Below are 15,488 nucleotides of genomic sequence, written 5' to 3'. Positions count from 1 at the left end.
TTGCACTCAGGGAGTAGTCGAAATTAATACCGACTCCCTGCTTGCAGTTGCACTTGACCGTGCGGGCACACCGAAACTCGAAAGGCGAAACACAACTTTTTTCGCCGTTTCGGCCAGACTGCTTGTTTCGCGAAGTTCGGGACGAATCTTCGGATAGACTTTCTGTCCTCTGACCCGGGCTTTGAAAATTTCAAAGGAAATGTTCTGTCCCCGGGGAAAATTGCGGAAAAAAATCGCAAAAAACGCGGGGAAAAACGCGGCATAATATGGCATAATTTGCGGTGAATTTGCGGTAAATATGCGGTAAATATGCGGTGAATGCGGCAATTTTCAGTGAGTATGTAGTGAAATCAATCAGTTACAAGTCTCTGGTGTATAAAGCACCCATTATTTGAGTAAAAAGCCGCCACGATGAGACGTTGCTGACCGAAAAGTGCACTGTGTGTACGTGTAGTGCAACAAAAAGTTCAAAAAAACGCGGGAAAATCGCGGAAAACGCGGTCTTTTAAAAAATCGCAAAAAACGCGGAAAAAAACGCGGCCGCGGAATCGCAATTTTCCCCGGGGACAGAATGTTACGGTATATTATGGCCATGAAGAGATAGCATAGTATTGGATCTATAAAACTAATGCGAGAAATACTGAAATCCTAAAAAAAATAGCACTATTGAAAGCGTGATTAGTAAGGCGAGCGCCGAGCGGTAGTAAAGTTTAAGTATGTGTGGAGTGGAGGTGAGAATCAGTGCTATGGATGTGAGTAGCTATGTGGGTAATAATGCAAGACGTGACAAACCGAAACGGCAACATCATACTGAACTCAACTACGATTATGATGGAGTGCTATGGAGTGCTAGTAGTTGTGTGCAACATCGTAGTGGAACCCAGGCAGTAGGATGTTGCCGTTTCGGTTTGTCACAGTTAGTCTTCGCTTAGCTTCCCCTTTCTTTCTTTTTTTCTTTCTTTTTATACGAAAGTCCACTATATTCCCGAATATGTGCGAGAAGTGGTGGCGGGGCCAGGCTGCTCTGCCGACCTCAAACTGTCAAAGGTCTCGGCGTCTACGCAGACAAAGCGCGCCATAATGCAGTAAAACAATGAGGAGGGGAGGAAGAGGGGAAATGAATAAAAGTGAGAACCGAGGACAATGGGTGGATGGTCGTGAGAGAAGCAGAGTGAAAGATAACGTCACATTTTGGTAAGGGGGGGGGGGGGGGAGGATGCTAGAGAGGCGCTGGTCTAAACCATTTCATAGGGCGTCGGTGGCTGCTTGCCAGTTCAGGTGCAGCAGATACTTGTTGCATTTTTCTTTGAATAATTGGAGCTGGCTGGGTTGCGGCCGTGCTGGTAGAATGGTCGCTGGTAGGCTGTTCCACAAGGGAATAATGCAGTCTGGGTAGGAACCCTGGAGGCTGCTACGAATGCGCACGGGCAGCGTCGACTTGAGCTGGAGCGGGTGGCAGTGGGCAGTTTCCGTGGCTAACCTAGTGGATCGACCACCCACTGGGCGGGGGTTGGCTGGAGGTGGGAGGATGGGCTTCAGGGGGATGGTTGTTGGAAGGTAGGACAGCTTGAACGTGAACGAAAGCGCAGCAACCAGTCGGCGGTGTTTCAGGCTGGGGAGCCAGGCGCCTGGGCCAATCACCTTCCGTGCCTTGTGCTGGATTTTGTCCAGCCTGGATGTACCTGACCCCATCCACACCAGGCAGCAGTATTCCATTGTTGGCCGCACGAAGCCTTTGTAGACTGCCGCGCCGCCTATGTTTACTACATAAACTTGAGCCTCCCGAGCGGGGTGGTCTGTTGCTTTGCGTCGTCGAGTGGTAGGGAGACCGGTATGTCCAATAGCCTTACTAGTTTCGTCATCATCCAGTAACTTCCGGCATTCTTTGTTGCCGTGGGACGTAGCTAATGCTCTTCTTCGTTGCGCTTTCCTTCCCCTCTTGCACCTTTGCTAACCTGAGCCTTCCAAGTTACAGTTTAGTTCAAAGGTTGTTGGTTTGCGCCTTGGAGAAGTGTTGGAGCTAGGTGTCAAGTTGTTCAATGTCTCAGTACTCCTTGTCAGTTTTGTGCCATTTTGTCGCACTCGTTGACTAGTCAACTGTATAATTATGATCTGGCTACGTTGCTGGACAGTCAGTCATAACTCGTAAAATTGTTGTCCTTCTCCGTTTTCCACATTAGGCATGATAGACATTTTACCGTTCACCCTAACTTCGACCATCGGCCTGTAAATCATGGTAAATACCCGCACCACTTTTGCTTGTTTTCAACTTTCAAGACATGATTAGGGAGAGAGGGAGGGAGGGAAAGAGAGAGGGAGAGAGAGAGAGAGAGAGAGAGAGAGAGAGAGGAGAGAGAGAGAGAGAGAGAGAGAGAGAGAGAGAGAGAGAGAGAGAGAGAGAGAGACAGAGAGAGAGAGAGAGAGAGAGAGACAGAGAGAGATCGAGAGAGAGAGAGAGACAGAGAGACAGAAAGACAGAGAGACAGAGAGATGAGTGTACAAGTACCTAAAAACTTTAAAAAAAGAAAAAAAGAATGCTGCACCATCAAGAGTTTGAATATCAAGCTGCCAGAATAAGGTTTTTTAATGACACAACACCAAGTAGCCTTGGCATGAATTAAAATCCAGGCATGTTGCCGCATTATGTTTTTTTTAAGAACGTGAGGAAACGCATCTATAACTTCATCCAGATTTGTTTCTCTTTGCCTCCAGTAATGTGTAATATTTATTTATTTTTGCTTTGTTTTTGTTTACTGCCATGGCTGGCTACCGCCCCCCCCCCCCCCCCCTCCCTCCATATTGGCCCATATTCTCTGGCCACGGGAAGGTGAAATAAATAAATAAATAAATCTACAATGTAGACAGTTTTAGTGACCGTACTTCCGCACATACAGTCAACTTCGCTAATAACGACTGCGGATATAACGACAATTCGCGAATAACGACATCATTTTCATGCCCAGAGCAAAGTCCCATCCAACTGTGACACATACATGTATAATGAGACTTCGGGTATAACGACACTTCGCGAATAAGGACAATTTTCTGATGCCCCGCCGAGTGTCGTTATACGCAAAGTTGACTGTACAGTGTATAAGCGCCTGTGCTTATATGTGAACAGTATTGGTGAAAAGGCGGGAGCTGAATATACCACTAAGCAGTGTGATAACACCATTGTTTAGGACACAGACAAACCTTTATATAAGCACACATATAAGTGCATTGACTTTTAAATGTGGGGAAGTACGGTAAGAAATAAACTCATCAGCATGTGAATTTCTCACGGTTCAGTGACAGAGGCCTTTTTAAAAAAGTTAGAAGGGCTGCTCAGCATTCTACATTGCATGAAGAAGAAAATGTGAAAAGTCTGCCTGGATGAGAAAAAGCGCATGCAAATACAAGTAGATGATGTTTGCTCACAGGCTTAGTTTTTGCTGGAGGAGAACAGTTCAACAACTTCCCGGAAACTCCAGTGGCTTCTGTGCTTCGCGTACAAGTGTTAGTTCTATGCCATCATACCTACATGTACATACAGCATACGCATAAACTAGACTGAGTACTTGTAGTATCCAGGGACTATGAGAAGAAATAAAATAAAAAAATTCCTATATTTAAAAAAATCAGAAGTAGAGACAAACTTGGCCACTGCGGAGCGGTGGCCGGTTAAGGCTTTTTTTAACTAATAGAGAGCGGAGTCCTCCGGTTCGATAGAGTGCTCAATGCGGCAGCAGAGCAGTAACACACGAGCAGTTTTCTGAAGATTGCCATCTGGCATGAAACTATTGGTTACGACAATCCAGACGCGTGATACTCTGTGACTCGTGTTTTAAATTAATATAAATAAATACAGCGCTGCGCCCTATGTCTATCCCAGGGGCTCAACAGGTCATGGAGCTGGTTCAGAACCAATCTTCGTTGTAGTTTTCAAGGTTGGAATCGATTTCGGGCCACTACAGCTTTTTGGGGGAGGGGTGGTTGCTAGCAGAATATTTTGACGATCTCGTTGATTGGCTGCCGGTCTAACGCACACACCTCGAGTTGGCCAGCGCAGTCACTGCAGAACGCCTGCACCAGAAGGTGAAACAGAGCAGAAATATTTAAAATTAATCGCATCTAGCGTAAAAATAACTTTCTTGGAGATAGGCCTGAGGCTTATCTAGGACAGAAAACACTATAGTCTATAGATCTTAGGCTCTTCACCACCACCACCACCACCACCACCACCACCACCATCATCATCAAATTTCCGAATAAGCCCAAATGACGTAATACGTACTATAAACACTCCACACAGTCACCTGGGCATGGTCATCTGGACTGGGGTGTTGAACAGTGTATTCCTATCCTGATCCCAGCGTACTCACACGTATTACACATACCTTCCATAATAAATATTGGCAATGAGCAACGGGCTGACAGATGATGATGATGATGATGGTGGTAAAGAGTGTGAGATCTGTAGTTTATCTACTGTATACTATTAGTCGTCATTTCCCAAGCCGCATGGACGGCAAGACAGGCCAACTACCATCTCGGCAGTTGATTCTACTCCATACGGGCCATGGTGTGCCACACACAGTCATCCCTGTCAGTCTATCTACCGTAAGTCAGCGCGGCAGTGCAATGGCACTGGCATGTATTCAGTCACAACACTCTTCACCGCTTCAGCATCACTTTCCCTGTAGCTTAAAGGGGAAGTTAAGGCTAAAATCAAAATTTCACCAGTTATAGTCTTCGGGGTGCTGAGTCGAATGGTCGTGGTCCGAGGAAGCTGAAACGCTCCCTTCCTACTTTCATCCCAATCGAACTCGCGCACTTCCACCGAAACTGGGTGACTGCGCCCTATTAGAAGGGGATTTGTATGCAACATGTCACTAAAAGCGCCATTTCGTTCTTATAAAAGCACGGATGACCGCGATTGGCCCATATGTTGTAGTCTTCTGGACGCTGAGTCGACTGGTTTTGGTCCGAGAAAGCCGCGATGCAGCGTTCCTCCTTTATTCCCAATCGAACGTGGTTGAAGAAGCGGTCACGTGCTCCTGCGTGCCCAAGTCACCTGGGCACAGCGCCAGCAAGCGACAACTTTCACACCAAGGTTCAACTCGAGTTCAACTCGAGTGACAGGACTGCACCCAAAAAGGGTCAAACAGGCTGTACGTTGTACCCTGCAGGCACGGTGACCAGGTGACTGGTGTACGCAGGAGCACGTGACCGCTTGTTCAAGCATGTTCGATTGGGAATAAGGGCCGAACGCTGCATCGCAGCCTTTTCGGACCAAAACCAGTCGACTCAGCGTCCAAAAGACTACAACATATGGGCCAATCGCGGTCATCCGTGCCTTTATAAGAACGAAATGGCGCTTTTAGTGACATTTTGCATACAAATCACCATCTAGTAAGGCGCAGTCACCCAGTTTCAGTGGAAGTGCGCGAGTTCGATTGGGATTCAAGTAGGAAGGGAGCGTCTCAGCTTCCTCGGACTAAGACCATTTGACTCAGCACCCCGAAGACTACAACTGGTGAAAATTTGATTTTAGCCTTAACTTCCCCTTTAAAAAAACATACGGTTCACCGTCCCTGCTTTTGAGATGGCTCTCAGAGTTGGCTCGTCTCGGCCAGGGTTTCATTGGCAGGTGCTTAACCTGCGGATCCGGAGTCTCCCGTGACAAGTCACGATATGATACCTGGCCATTACTATTCTATCCGCCGCACACACCTGATGGCCGCAGGGAAGAATGAGGGTGTTGACAGGCCGGTCCATGCAAACACGACACCTAGAAAGCAGACAGCAGATAATAATAATTATAATAGACGGATACAGTTCGCATGTCACTCATGGAAGGATCCGTGGGCTTAACGCATCTGTCAATGAAATCCAGACAGCAGATAGCGTACAGCAAAACAGGCATGTGCACAATTATACAAACACAAGAGTGGCATGCTGAGAACGGTACAGCTGCATGGATGGACGTTCAGAACCATAATGCACACCGCAACTGCAGCATATTGCTCACGGTGACCTCACCGTCGGGCTAACGGTGGATAATACCAGGCTAATAAATGGCATAGTAACATACGGGACGGATGACGATAATATTATAAACTTGCATAGCGCCAATCCTGTGCAAGGATTTTGAGTTTTGTTTTAATGCTTGGAGGGCCCTCTAATATGGGTTGACTGTAGCTGATTTCCAACGAATATACTACTGTGTTCTTGGCTTGGCTCTATGACTTGTTATTCAGCATTGTACATTGAAATCTGGGTTTGCCAGACCCTGTACCAAGCAGAATCTTGTATTGACCGGACAAATTTCATGCACCAACGTGCTGTAGATCGAACGTTCATCCCTGGATCAAGCAGAATCCTGTTTTGTCACGACAGTTTCCGCTGCACTTAGGGCGTCCGGTTATGCCAGGTGTTGCTGTACCTTTTGTCATCAGGAATGCCGTCGCTCATGTCCTCTGCCGGCTGGATCTTGATCGCACGCTGCTCCTGCACAAGCAACTTCCTCATGGCGTTGCTATCGGCGACCTCATACGGAGTCTGCAACGGCACAAAAACCCAGCCCACAGTACAGAAGAATCAGCTCGTGCATACAAAACGCACACGATGCTGGAGCATCGGAATCGAATACCGCAGTTTACCAGCAATAAGTCGACCCGGGCTATAAGTCGACCCCCTAAACTTGTGGCCTCGATTTCCAGGTTCACTGGCAGTAAGACTCAGGTTGTAAGTAGACTACTGGTACCCCTCGTTACTTCGATTTGTTGGTCACAACAGGTTGACGTATAAAATTCGTACCAGGTACAATATGATACAGGCAGTGTAAGGCAGCGCAATCTTGGAAACAAACTCATCATCATCATCATCATCATCATCATCATGAACAGCCTCTTGTACGGGCAAGCAAAAACGCAATACATCAAAATTCAATTAGAATGAAAAAAGAGAGGAAAATGAACACAAAGTGCACTCAATATAAAAAGGAACGCAAGTGCAGTTGAACACAATGAGCATGGGGCCACCAATCGGAGAAGACCTCATAATGGAATAAAAGAACAAACATAAAAAACTTTTAAAGACACCGTACACATCAACGTGCTCGAAGGGTATGGCAGCTTGTTAAAAAGCTGTGGCGCTTGTATGATGCCCGCGAACCACATATGCAAGTAATACACCATCGGAGCAAACACAGCGACAATACAGATCGAAGTTGATCATCATCATCATCATCATCGTGTTCGATATTGAATTTTTTTATTTCACTTTTTTTTTACAAATTAATAATTATTGTTTTTATTCCATTTCTCATTTTTCATTCGTGTTGGGTTTAACTATTCACTGTACTGATACATGGTGATGATTGTGCTTCGCTTTGCCCGTAAAAGAGGCCTTTCCTTCAAAAAAATCATCATCATCATCATCATCATCATCATCATCATCACTTTAATCCTATTTATCGCACTACTCTCTCACCCGGCTGCTGCTGTTCTTCACGTTGACACGAGCACCGTGATCCGTCAGATAGCGCGCTATGTCTAGGAAGCCTTTGCGTGACGCCACGTGTAGTGCAGTCTCACGCCGTTTGCCAGCCTAGTTGATAACATGCACACAGAACACGCAGTGCACACATACGTAGATCACACACACGCACACACACGCACACACACGCACACACACGCACATATACGCATACGTGCACACACAGACACACACACACAGACACACACACACACACACACACAAACGCGCAAACACACACACACACACACACATACACATGTTAAAACAAGGCAATAGCAGAAAAAAAAGAATGACAACACTGGAGTGTTAACATATCCGCCAATCGGAAGGTACTGGACCAAAAAACAAAGCCAGATACCTCCCCCCCCCCCCCCCCCCTCCCTCACAATTGGCTAACCAGACAGCAAAGTTACCACTCTCAATGTAGCACAATATGACCATGGCATAGCGATGATCCCGTAACGGAAACACACTGCAGTGTTTGGACTGTTTTTTAGGCATCTTACCGTATTTTTCCGGTTGTAAGTCGACCTTTTACGACTTAAAATAGAAGGAGAAAGGGTGGGGGTCGACTTACAACCGGGATTCGACTTATAACCGGGAACTATCAGAATCTTACAAAAAAATGACCTGCACTGCATGCACGAGTGCACTATGTGTACACATTTTTCCAGTTTATTGGTCTTTTGAAGGATTGGGATGTTATAACCTCAATTAAGGAATGTTTACATGATTTGTTGATGTGTTAATAGCAGGAAGTGGTTAATAGTGCTTCTTTGGGTGAAAACTTTAAAACGCAGAATTGAGACCTCCGGATACGGGGGTCGACCTATAACCGGGGTCGACTTACAACCGGTAAAATACGGTAGTTGTCATCAGGGATTCGCAGCATCTATGTGCTGTCGTGGACATGGAAATCCGGTCGCATGTCTAGCGGCCCCAGGGCGCTGGCCATCTAGCCGTAATATTAGCGAGCGGTACGCACATGCATTTATGCGCTGCAGCTCGTTGGTCGCATCGGATCAACATGAGTGTGCATGCACTGCACGCAGCGTTCTGTACGCGCCGAGGTGAGGGCGCCGGCCACGGTCAATCGACTGGATTTCCATGTCCGCTACAGTAGATGATGTCATAGTACTCGAAGCGATGTGCGTCCAAGCCGCGGATTCGGAAGTTCCACGTGATCCGTGGTGCATTCAACTCGTGGTTGCAACCACAGCCTTAGCATGCTGCACCCGATATGCGCCCCAGACCAGCGATGCCATACGCAAGCATGCATGAGTCAGCCTGGCCCAGGGGCTACCTTACTGGAACGGGACTGCGAAACCCACTTGGTTCCACGTTCCAGCCACCTGCGTCACATCCCTAGGCGCTGGTAAAAGGTGTTCTATTGAAAGCACAAACCAATGCAAGGAGAGCAAAGAATTCAAAAGGTGAACAGCAAAATTGATCGATAAAGATGGGGCCCTAGACGCCACTTCGACACCAAGTTGTGGCATACAAATACTCACCGTGGCATTAATGTTGCAGACTGAGTCTACCAACACCTCCACTACTGGCAGGTGGTTCATTCGGACGGCGTCGTGCAGCGGATTGGCATCCGGCGTCTCATCCCCTCTCAGCTTGAACAGACCCTCTAGGAGTACGGTGTCCCTGGTTTCGAGAAGACTGCGAACGGCGGAAACATTACCAGCGCGCGCCTCCACAACCACACGCTGTACGCCTACAGCGAGTTGCCTACACGCATACAGACGACAAGTGAGAACACATGCTTAAAGGGGAAGTTAAGGCAAAAATTAAAATTTCACCAGTTGTAGTCTTCGGGGTGCTGAGTCGAATGGTCGTGGTCCGAGGAAGCTGAGACGCTCCCTTCCTACTTGAATCCCAATCGAACTCGCGCACTTCCACCGAAACTGGGTGACTGCGCCCTACTAGATGGGGATTTGTATGCAAAATGTCACTAAAAGCGCCATTTCGTTCTTATAAAAGCACGGATGACCGCGATTGGCCCATATGTTGTAGTCTTTTGGACGCTGAGTCGACTGGTTTTGGTCCGAAAAGGCTGCGATGCGGCGTTCCTCCTTTATTCCCAATCGAACATGGTTGAAGAAGCGGTCACGTGCTCCTGCGTACACCAGTCACCTGGTCACCGTGCCTGCAGGGTACAACTTACTAGCCTGTTTGACCTTTTTTGGGTGCAGTCCTGTCACTCGAGTTGAACTCGAGTTGAACCTTGGTGTGAAAGTTGTCACCTGCTGGCGTGGTGACCAGGTGATTTGGGCACCCAGGACCACGTGACCGCTTCTTCAACCATGTTCGATTGGGAATAAAGGAGGAACGCTGCATCGCAGCCTTTTCGGACCAAAACCAGTCGACTCAGCGTCCAAAAGACTACAACATATGGGCCAATCGCGGTCATCCGTGCTTTTATAAGAACGAAATGGCGCTTTTAGTGACATTTTGCATACAAATCCCCATCTAGTAGGGCGCAGTCACCCAGTTTCGGTGGAAGTGCGCGAGTTCGATTGGGATTCAAGTAGGAAGGGAGCGTCTCAGCTTCCTCGGACCACGACCATTCGACTCAGCACCCCGAAGACTACAACTGGTGAAATTTTAATTTTTGCCTTAACTTCCCCTTTAACAATTTCTGGCAAGTGTTGAGGTTAGATCTCGAGCGCGTACATACACAGATCCTTAGGGAGAGGATTCAAGATCAACCCAACACAGGTGCACAAAGGCATCCGGCCTTTTTACGCAGAAGCACGTGTTGAACGAAACGACTAAGTGAATTCAATGCCACTGTACGTACAAGCGCAACACACATAGCCCCCCCCCCGAAACAGCCAATTGGATATGGCTCTGACGCCTTGATCCTTGAAGGGTGGTGGCGTTCCTACGGATGCGGAAAACTCGGCCTCTAGCTGAGTCTAACGCGAACCGTGAATTTTTTTCTTACCAAAGAGCGATTTTCATTCATGCCAAGTGGGATAATTGACCAGGAATGAACATTATTGATAGAAAATCCCACTTTTACATGAATTGGGTGGGTCAACTTTTTCGAGATAAGGCCCGGCCATTGCCGACCGTGGAGTGGGTAAAACACATTTACAAAAATTCTATCAATAGTGAGATAGGAAAAAAAATGCTATCGCTACGCTAAGCTAAAACGATTCTCTGTCACGCACGGCAGCGAAAACTCACCGCATCACTGTGGAGCACTTGGCAACTGCAAACGGCGTCTTCCCCTCGGTGTTGACACACGTCCTGTCAGCTCCACTGTCCAGGAGTAGTCGAACAACGGTAGAATGGCTAAACATAGCGGCGGCGTGCAGTAACGTGTTACCACCCGTTGATTCCTGGTGACATCACAAGCGCAAGGTTAAACAAGAATAAAAGGATGAAAAAGTGTTTTCACTCCGAGTTTCACGCAATATTGAAGCAATCATCAGAAAACAGGTCTGACTTGAACTGCTTTCGGATGATCGCTTAGTGCGTGAAACTCGGAGTAAAACACTTTTTTTCATCCTCTGATCCTTGTTGGAATTAGCTCTACACACACACCATTGGACCATTGGACCATTGGACCATTGGTTGCCCATCGCCAGAGGCGATGATAGCGATGCTACGGCAGAAGCCATAGCAGCTTGTGCTGGGATTGCACCATTCAACAGCTTGCAAGGCTGAAGAATTGACCACCTACACACACACACACACATACACACATACACACACACATACACACACACATATATATATATATACACACATACACACATACACCTGGTCCTGGTAAACACTGCCATTACGGTCACGTGTCCCCTTACGGGGCCGACAATATAGAACGACAAGCGGGACCACGTTCGAGAGAGCCATCTACAGCAGCTATGGATCTGGCTTGTCATCGGAAACAATTCCTCTCACGGCTGCCGCTAGAACTGGTCCATCACTCTCCACAACAGAGCGAACATTCCATGAGCCAACGCTCAGAGTCCTTCCAAGTCGTCGTCTTTGTGCGGTAGTTTGCTTCTCTCGCGGGCTTGCAAAGCCTCGCGAAGGACTCCGAGGTGGGGGCGACGAGGAGAGTGTCGGCATCGTAACTATCCGACCAAGTCTCCTGTCGGTGAATATCCCACCTCAGGCACTGTTGGCCTGGACGGCTGGGGACACCCCAGGCCGTCCACAACGGCGAGAACAAGCACGGACGGAGGCCAGAAACAAGAGCCCGAAAAAGTACAATCGTCCTCCACCAGAGCAGAGAACACACACATTGTCAAGATGTTCAACTATTTGAAAGATTTTCTTATCTTTTGTTCTCTGCTCTGGTGGAGAACGGTTGTACTTTTTCGGGCTCTTGTTTCTGGCCTCCGTCCGTGCTTGTTCTCGCCGTTGTGGACGGCCTGGAGTGTCCCCAGCCGTCCAGGCCAACAGTGCCTGAGGTGGGGTATTCACCGACAGGAGACTTGGTCGGATAGTTACGATGCCGACACTCTCCTCGTCGCCCCCACCTCGGAGTCCTTCGCGAGGCCTTGCGAGCCCGCGAGTGGAGCAAACTACCGCACGAAGACGACGACTTGGAACGACTCTGAGCATTGGCTGATGGAATGTTTGCTCTGTTGTGGAGAGTGATGGACCAGTTCGAACGGCCGCCGTGAGAGGAATCATTTCCGACGATAAGATAAGAAAATCTTTCAAACACATACACACACACACCATGTACACACACAGACACACATACACACACACACATACACACACACATACACACACACACACACACACACCATGTACACACACGCACACACACACACACCGCTCTGCGCACTTGAACGTGGCACTACTTTATTCATGAGGTTGGATTTCTCCGGCCAGGGCTGTACATCCATTAAAGGGGAAGTTAAGGCAAAAATCAAAATTTCACCAGTTGCAGTCTTCGGGGTGCTGAGTCGAATGGTCTTGGTCCGAGAAAGCTGAGACGCTCCCTTCCTACTTGAATCTCAATCGAATTCGCGCACTTCCACCAAAACTGGGTGACTGCGCCCTACTAGATGGGGATTTGTATGCAAAATGTCACTAAAAGCGCCATTTCGTTCTTATAAAAGCTCGGATGACCGCGATTGGCCCATATGTTGTAGTCTTTTGGACGCTGAGTCGACTGGTTTTGGTTCGAAAAGGCTGCGATGCAGCGTTCCTCCTTTATTCTCAATCGAACATGGTTGAACAAGCGGTCACGTGCTCCTGCGTACACCAGTCACCTGGTCACCGTGCCTGCAGGGTACAACTTACTAGACTGTTTGACCTTTTTTGGGTGCAGTCCTGTCACTCGAGTTGAACTCGAGTTGAACCTTGGTGTGAAAGTTGTCGCCTGCTGGCGTGGTGACCAGGTGATTTGGGCACCCAGGAGCACGTGACCGCTTGTTCAACCACGTTCGATAGGGAATAAGGGCCGAACGCTGCATCGCAGCCTTTTTGGACCAAAACCAGTCGACTCAGTGTCCAAAAGACTACAACATATGGGCCAATCGCGGTCATCCGTGCTTTTATAAGAACGAAATGGCGCTTTTAGTGACATTTTGCATACAAATCCCCATCTAGTAGGGCGCAGTCACCCAGTTTCGGTGGAAGTGCGCGAGTTCGATTGGGATTCAAGTAGGAAGGGAGCGTCTCAGCTTTCTCGGACCAAGACCATTCGACTCAGCACCCTGAAGACTACAACTGGTGAAAAATTAATTGTTTCCTTAACTTCCCCTTTAAGATATGCAGCCGCTTTTATCTAGCAAACATGCACGACTCACTCTGGCATCCATGCTCTGGCCTCTGTCCAGTAGCGTCCGCACAGTTTCAACGTGGCCTTGCATAGCAGCTACATGTGCGGGCATTAGGTCATCCTCACCCGCAGCTGTCAGCTACACGTACGGAAAGAGGTGACACGAAAACACAGCAATACACAGTGGTATGAAGTTTTATTGCTCAAGCATGAAGTGTGGTGGTTGATAAGCATGAAGACTGACTCGGATATTCGGAGGGCGCTAACACGACTGATGTATGCTTGAAACTACAGTAACAACTGGTGTAAGCGACCTCTGTGTTTAGCGACCACCTGCTTTTAACCACCGTTTTTCCAAGCACGGCCAGTTCTACACAGAAACTGCACTAGATACAGCAACCACCTGTCTTGCGCGACAAGCGACCGACTTTTAGTGCACCAAGTGCCATATTGCACCTGCACGCAGCGACCAAAACTAACCTAAAGTGCCATATTGGCTGTCAGGTTTGACAGCAACAGGGTTGAAGTGCGTTCTGATTCATGTGCATGCAGTCAACAGAAGTGACAAGGGACCCTGCAGGATGCGCTGCATGCACTTGAGTGAGGCGTGCTTTGCTGCAGAAAATATTTTTTGCTCCACACCTGTCAATATGAGTACATGGAAGTACAATCATGCACATGTACGTACACAATCCGATATGTCACGAATGTATGGGACCTGGTTCCAAAGACCATCTGGCTTTAACGACCGCTTTTGCTTCCACCGTGGGGTGGTCGCTTTTAAAACCCAGGTTTTACCGTATGTAGCGCCGGTGAGGAACCATAGCAACTCCATATCATTGATTGCCAGTCCCAGTACCGAAATATCCCGCTCCACCTGGGATTTCTTGCCTGGGAAAGGAATTTGAAATGTACTCAGACTATTCAGAATGTATTATCTCAACAGTATTGTTTACTATTGGTACCAAACCCTGCTCGTGACGGGACGCAATTTCGCCGCAACATTCACACTCACACTTGCTCCGTGATCCAGCAGCAGGGCTGCAAACTCTTCGAGACCCTGCACAGAAATCATACATGCACATACATGTATCAGAAAAAGCAAGCAAGCAGCAACAAGCAGGCTACCTTCACTACATTATGCGGCATAAACTGATAAAGTGTGTTATTCTTGAGCATCCTGTAGCATGCTACACAAGTCATTCGACCTTGGATACACAGTACTTCAGCTTTTGCAGGCAGATGTTTACGGCCCTTGGAGGTCAGCTAAACTTTGGTTTCATATTAATAATAATTACAGCAATGCAATGCGCAGAACTAATACAGGAACCAGCTGAGGGCATTTGACTCTAAAAAGACTTCTTCTGGAAACATGACATTCTGAACAGTTATGGACTCGGACGGAGAGCCAAGGATTAATTTATAAAAATAAATGTTTAAAATATATGGACTCGGATCGAGTGACAAGTATAAACTTATAGTAAAGAAAAAATGACCGAGGAACTACAAGTTACACTATAATGTCCACTAACACCACCAGTTACTAAACACTCAGCTCATGCGATAACATTGCACGACACTGACCGACGGTACTGATGGTCTATCATCTTTGAGCCACACAAGTTGTTTTGAATGTTGCTTTGCGTCCTTGAATCGTGGTTTGACCGTATTGTCCAATGGTCTTGCCAGTATCGTCATGGACATGCATGAACATCCGCCAACGTCCTTCACAGCTGAGACTTTCAGCTCTTGCTTTTCTTGGTTGCGCTCACCTTCCCCTCCTCATGTTATTTCTATAACTTAGAACCTTCCAAGTTGGAAGGCTGTTGGAGTGCGCACTCAAGGTGTACTAGAGCTGTTAGCCAGTTAGTTGTAGAACGTCAGTACCGTCGGTCAGTGTCGTGCAATGTTATCGCATGAGCTGATTGTTAAGTAACCAGCGGTGTTAGTGGACATTATAGCGTAACTTGTAGTTCCTTGGTCCTTTTATTTTTTTTATAAATTTTCTGAACAGTTCAAAACGTAAACCAATGAATCCATAACTGAACACAAGGTAACTATTAAGTTGAATTTCAAATAGCGGATTGATTGCAAAGACTATTTTTACCTACCTTCTTAGAGCATGCGTGATAGAGAGCAGGCGCCTTCACAGGCTTGTCGAACACGCACTGTGCTGTCACTGCTTTACCCTCAAGTAGAG

General features: G+C 47.5%; 1 protein-coding gene across 4 annotated transcripts in view; it reads right to left on the bottom strand.

Annotated features, from left to right (window-relative positions):
* Window positions 1-3,272: 3,272 nt before the first annotated feature.
* LOC135814569 (ankyrin-3-like) overlaps window positions 3,273-15,488 on the bottom strand; it is a 41,872-nt gene continuing 29,656 nt past the window's right edge. For 3 of the 4 annotated variants that reach the window (XM_065327707.1, XM_065327723.1, XM_065327714.1), the window contains 9 exons: window positions 15,400-15,488; window positions 14,304-14,348; window positions 13,317-13,427; window positions 10,726-10,880; window positions 9,036-9,261; window positions 7,477-7,593; window positions 6,428-6,543; window positions 5,716-5,773; window positions 3,273-4,065 (listed from right to left, as the gene is read on the bottom strand). The exon at window positions 15,400-15,488 is cut by the window's right edge and continues 2 nt beyond it. In XM_065327707.1, the coding sequence (XP_065183779.1) occupies window positions 3,979-4,065; window positions 5,716-5,773; window positions 6,428-6,543; window positions 7,477-7,593; window positions 9,036-9,261; window positions 10,726-10,880; window positions 13,317-13,427; window positions 14,304-14,348; window positions 15,400-15,488 (1,004 nt within the window). In that variant the 3' untranslated portion in view covers window positions 3,273-3,978. Of the gene's footprint in view, window positions 4,066-5,715; window positions 5,774-6,427; window positions 6,544-7,476; window positions 7,594-9,035; window positions 9,262-10,725; window positions 10,881-11,058; window positions 11,221-13,316; window positions 13,428-14,303; window positions 14,349-15,399 lie in introns of those variants that run through there. The other variant, XM_065327731.1, reaches the window with a different exon arrangement.

The sequence above is a fragment of the Sycon ciliatum genome, chromosome 1 (genome assembly GCF_964019385.1).
Source record: "Sycon ciliatum chromosome 1, ocSycCili1.1, whole genome shotgun sequence".
Taxonomy (NCBI): domain Eukaryota; kingdom Metazoa; phylum Porifera; class Calcarea; order Leucosolenida; family Sycettidae; genus Sycon; species Sycon ciliatum.
This window is presented reverse-complemented; position numbering and strand designations above follow the sequence as displayed.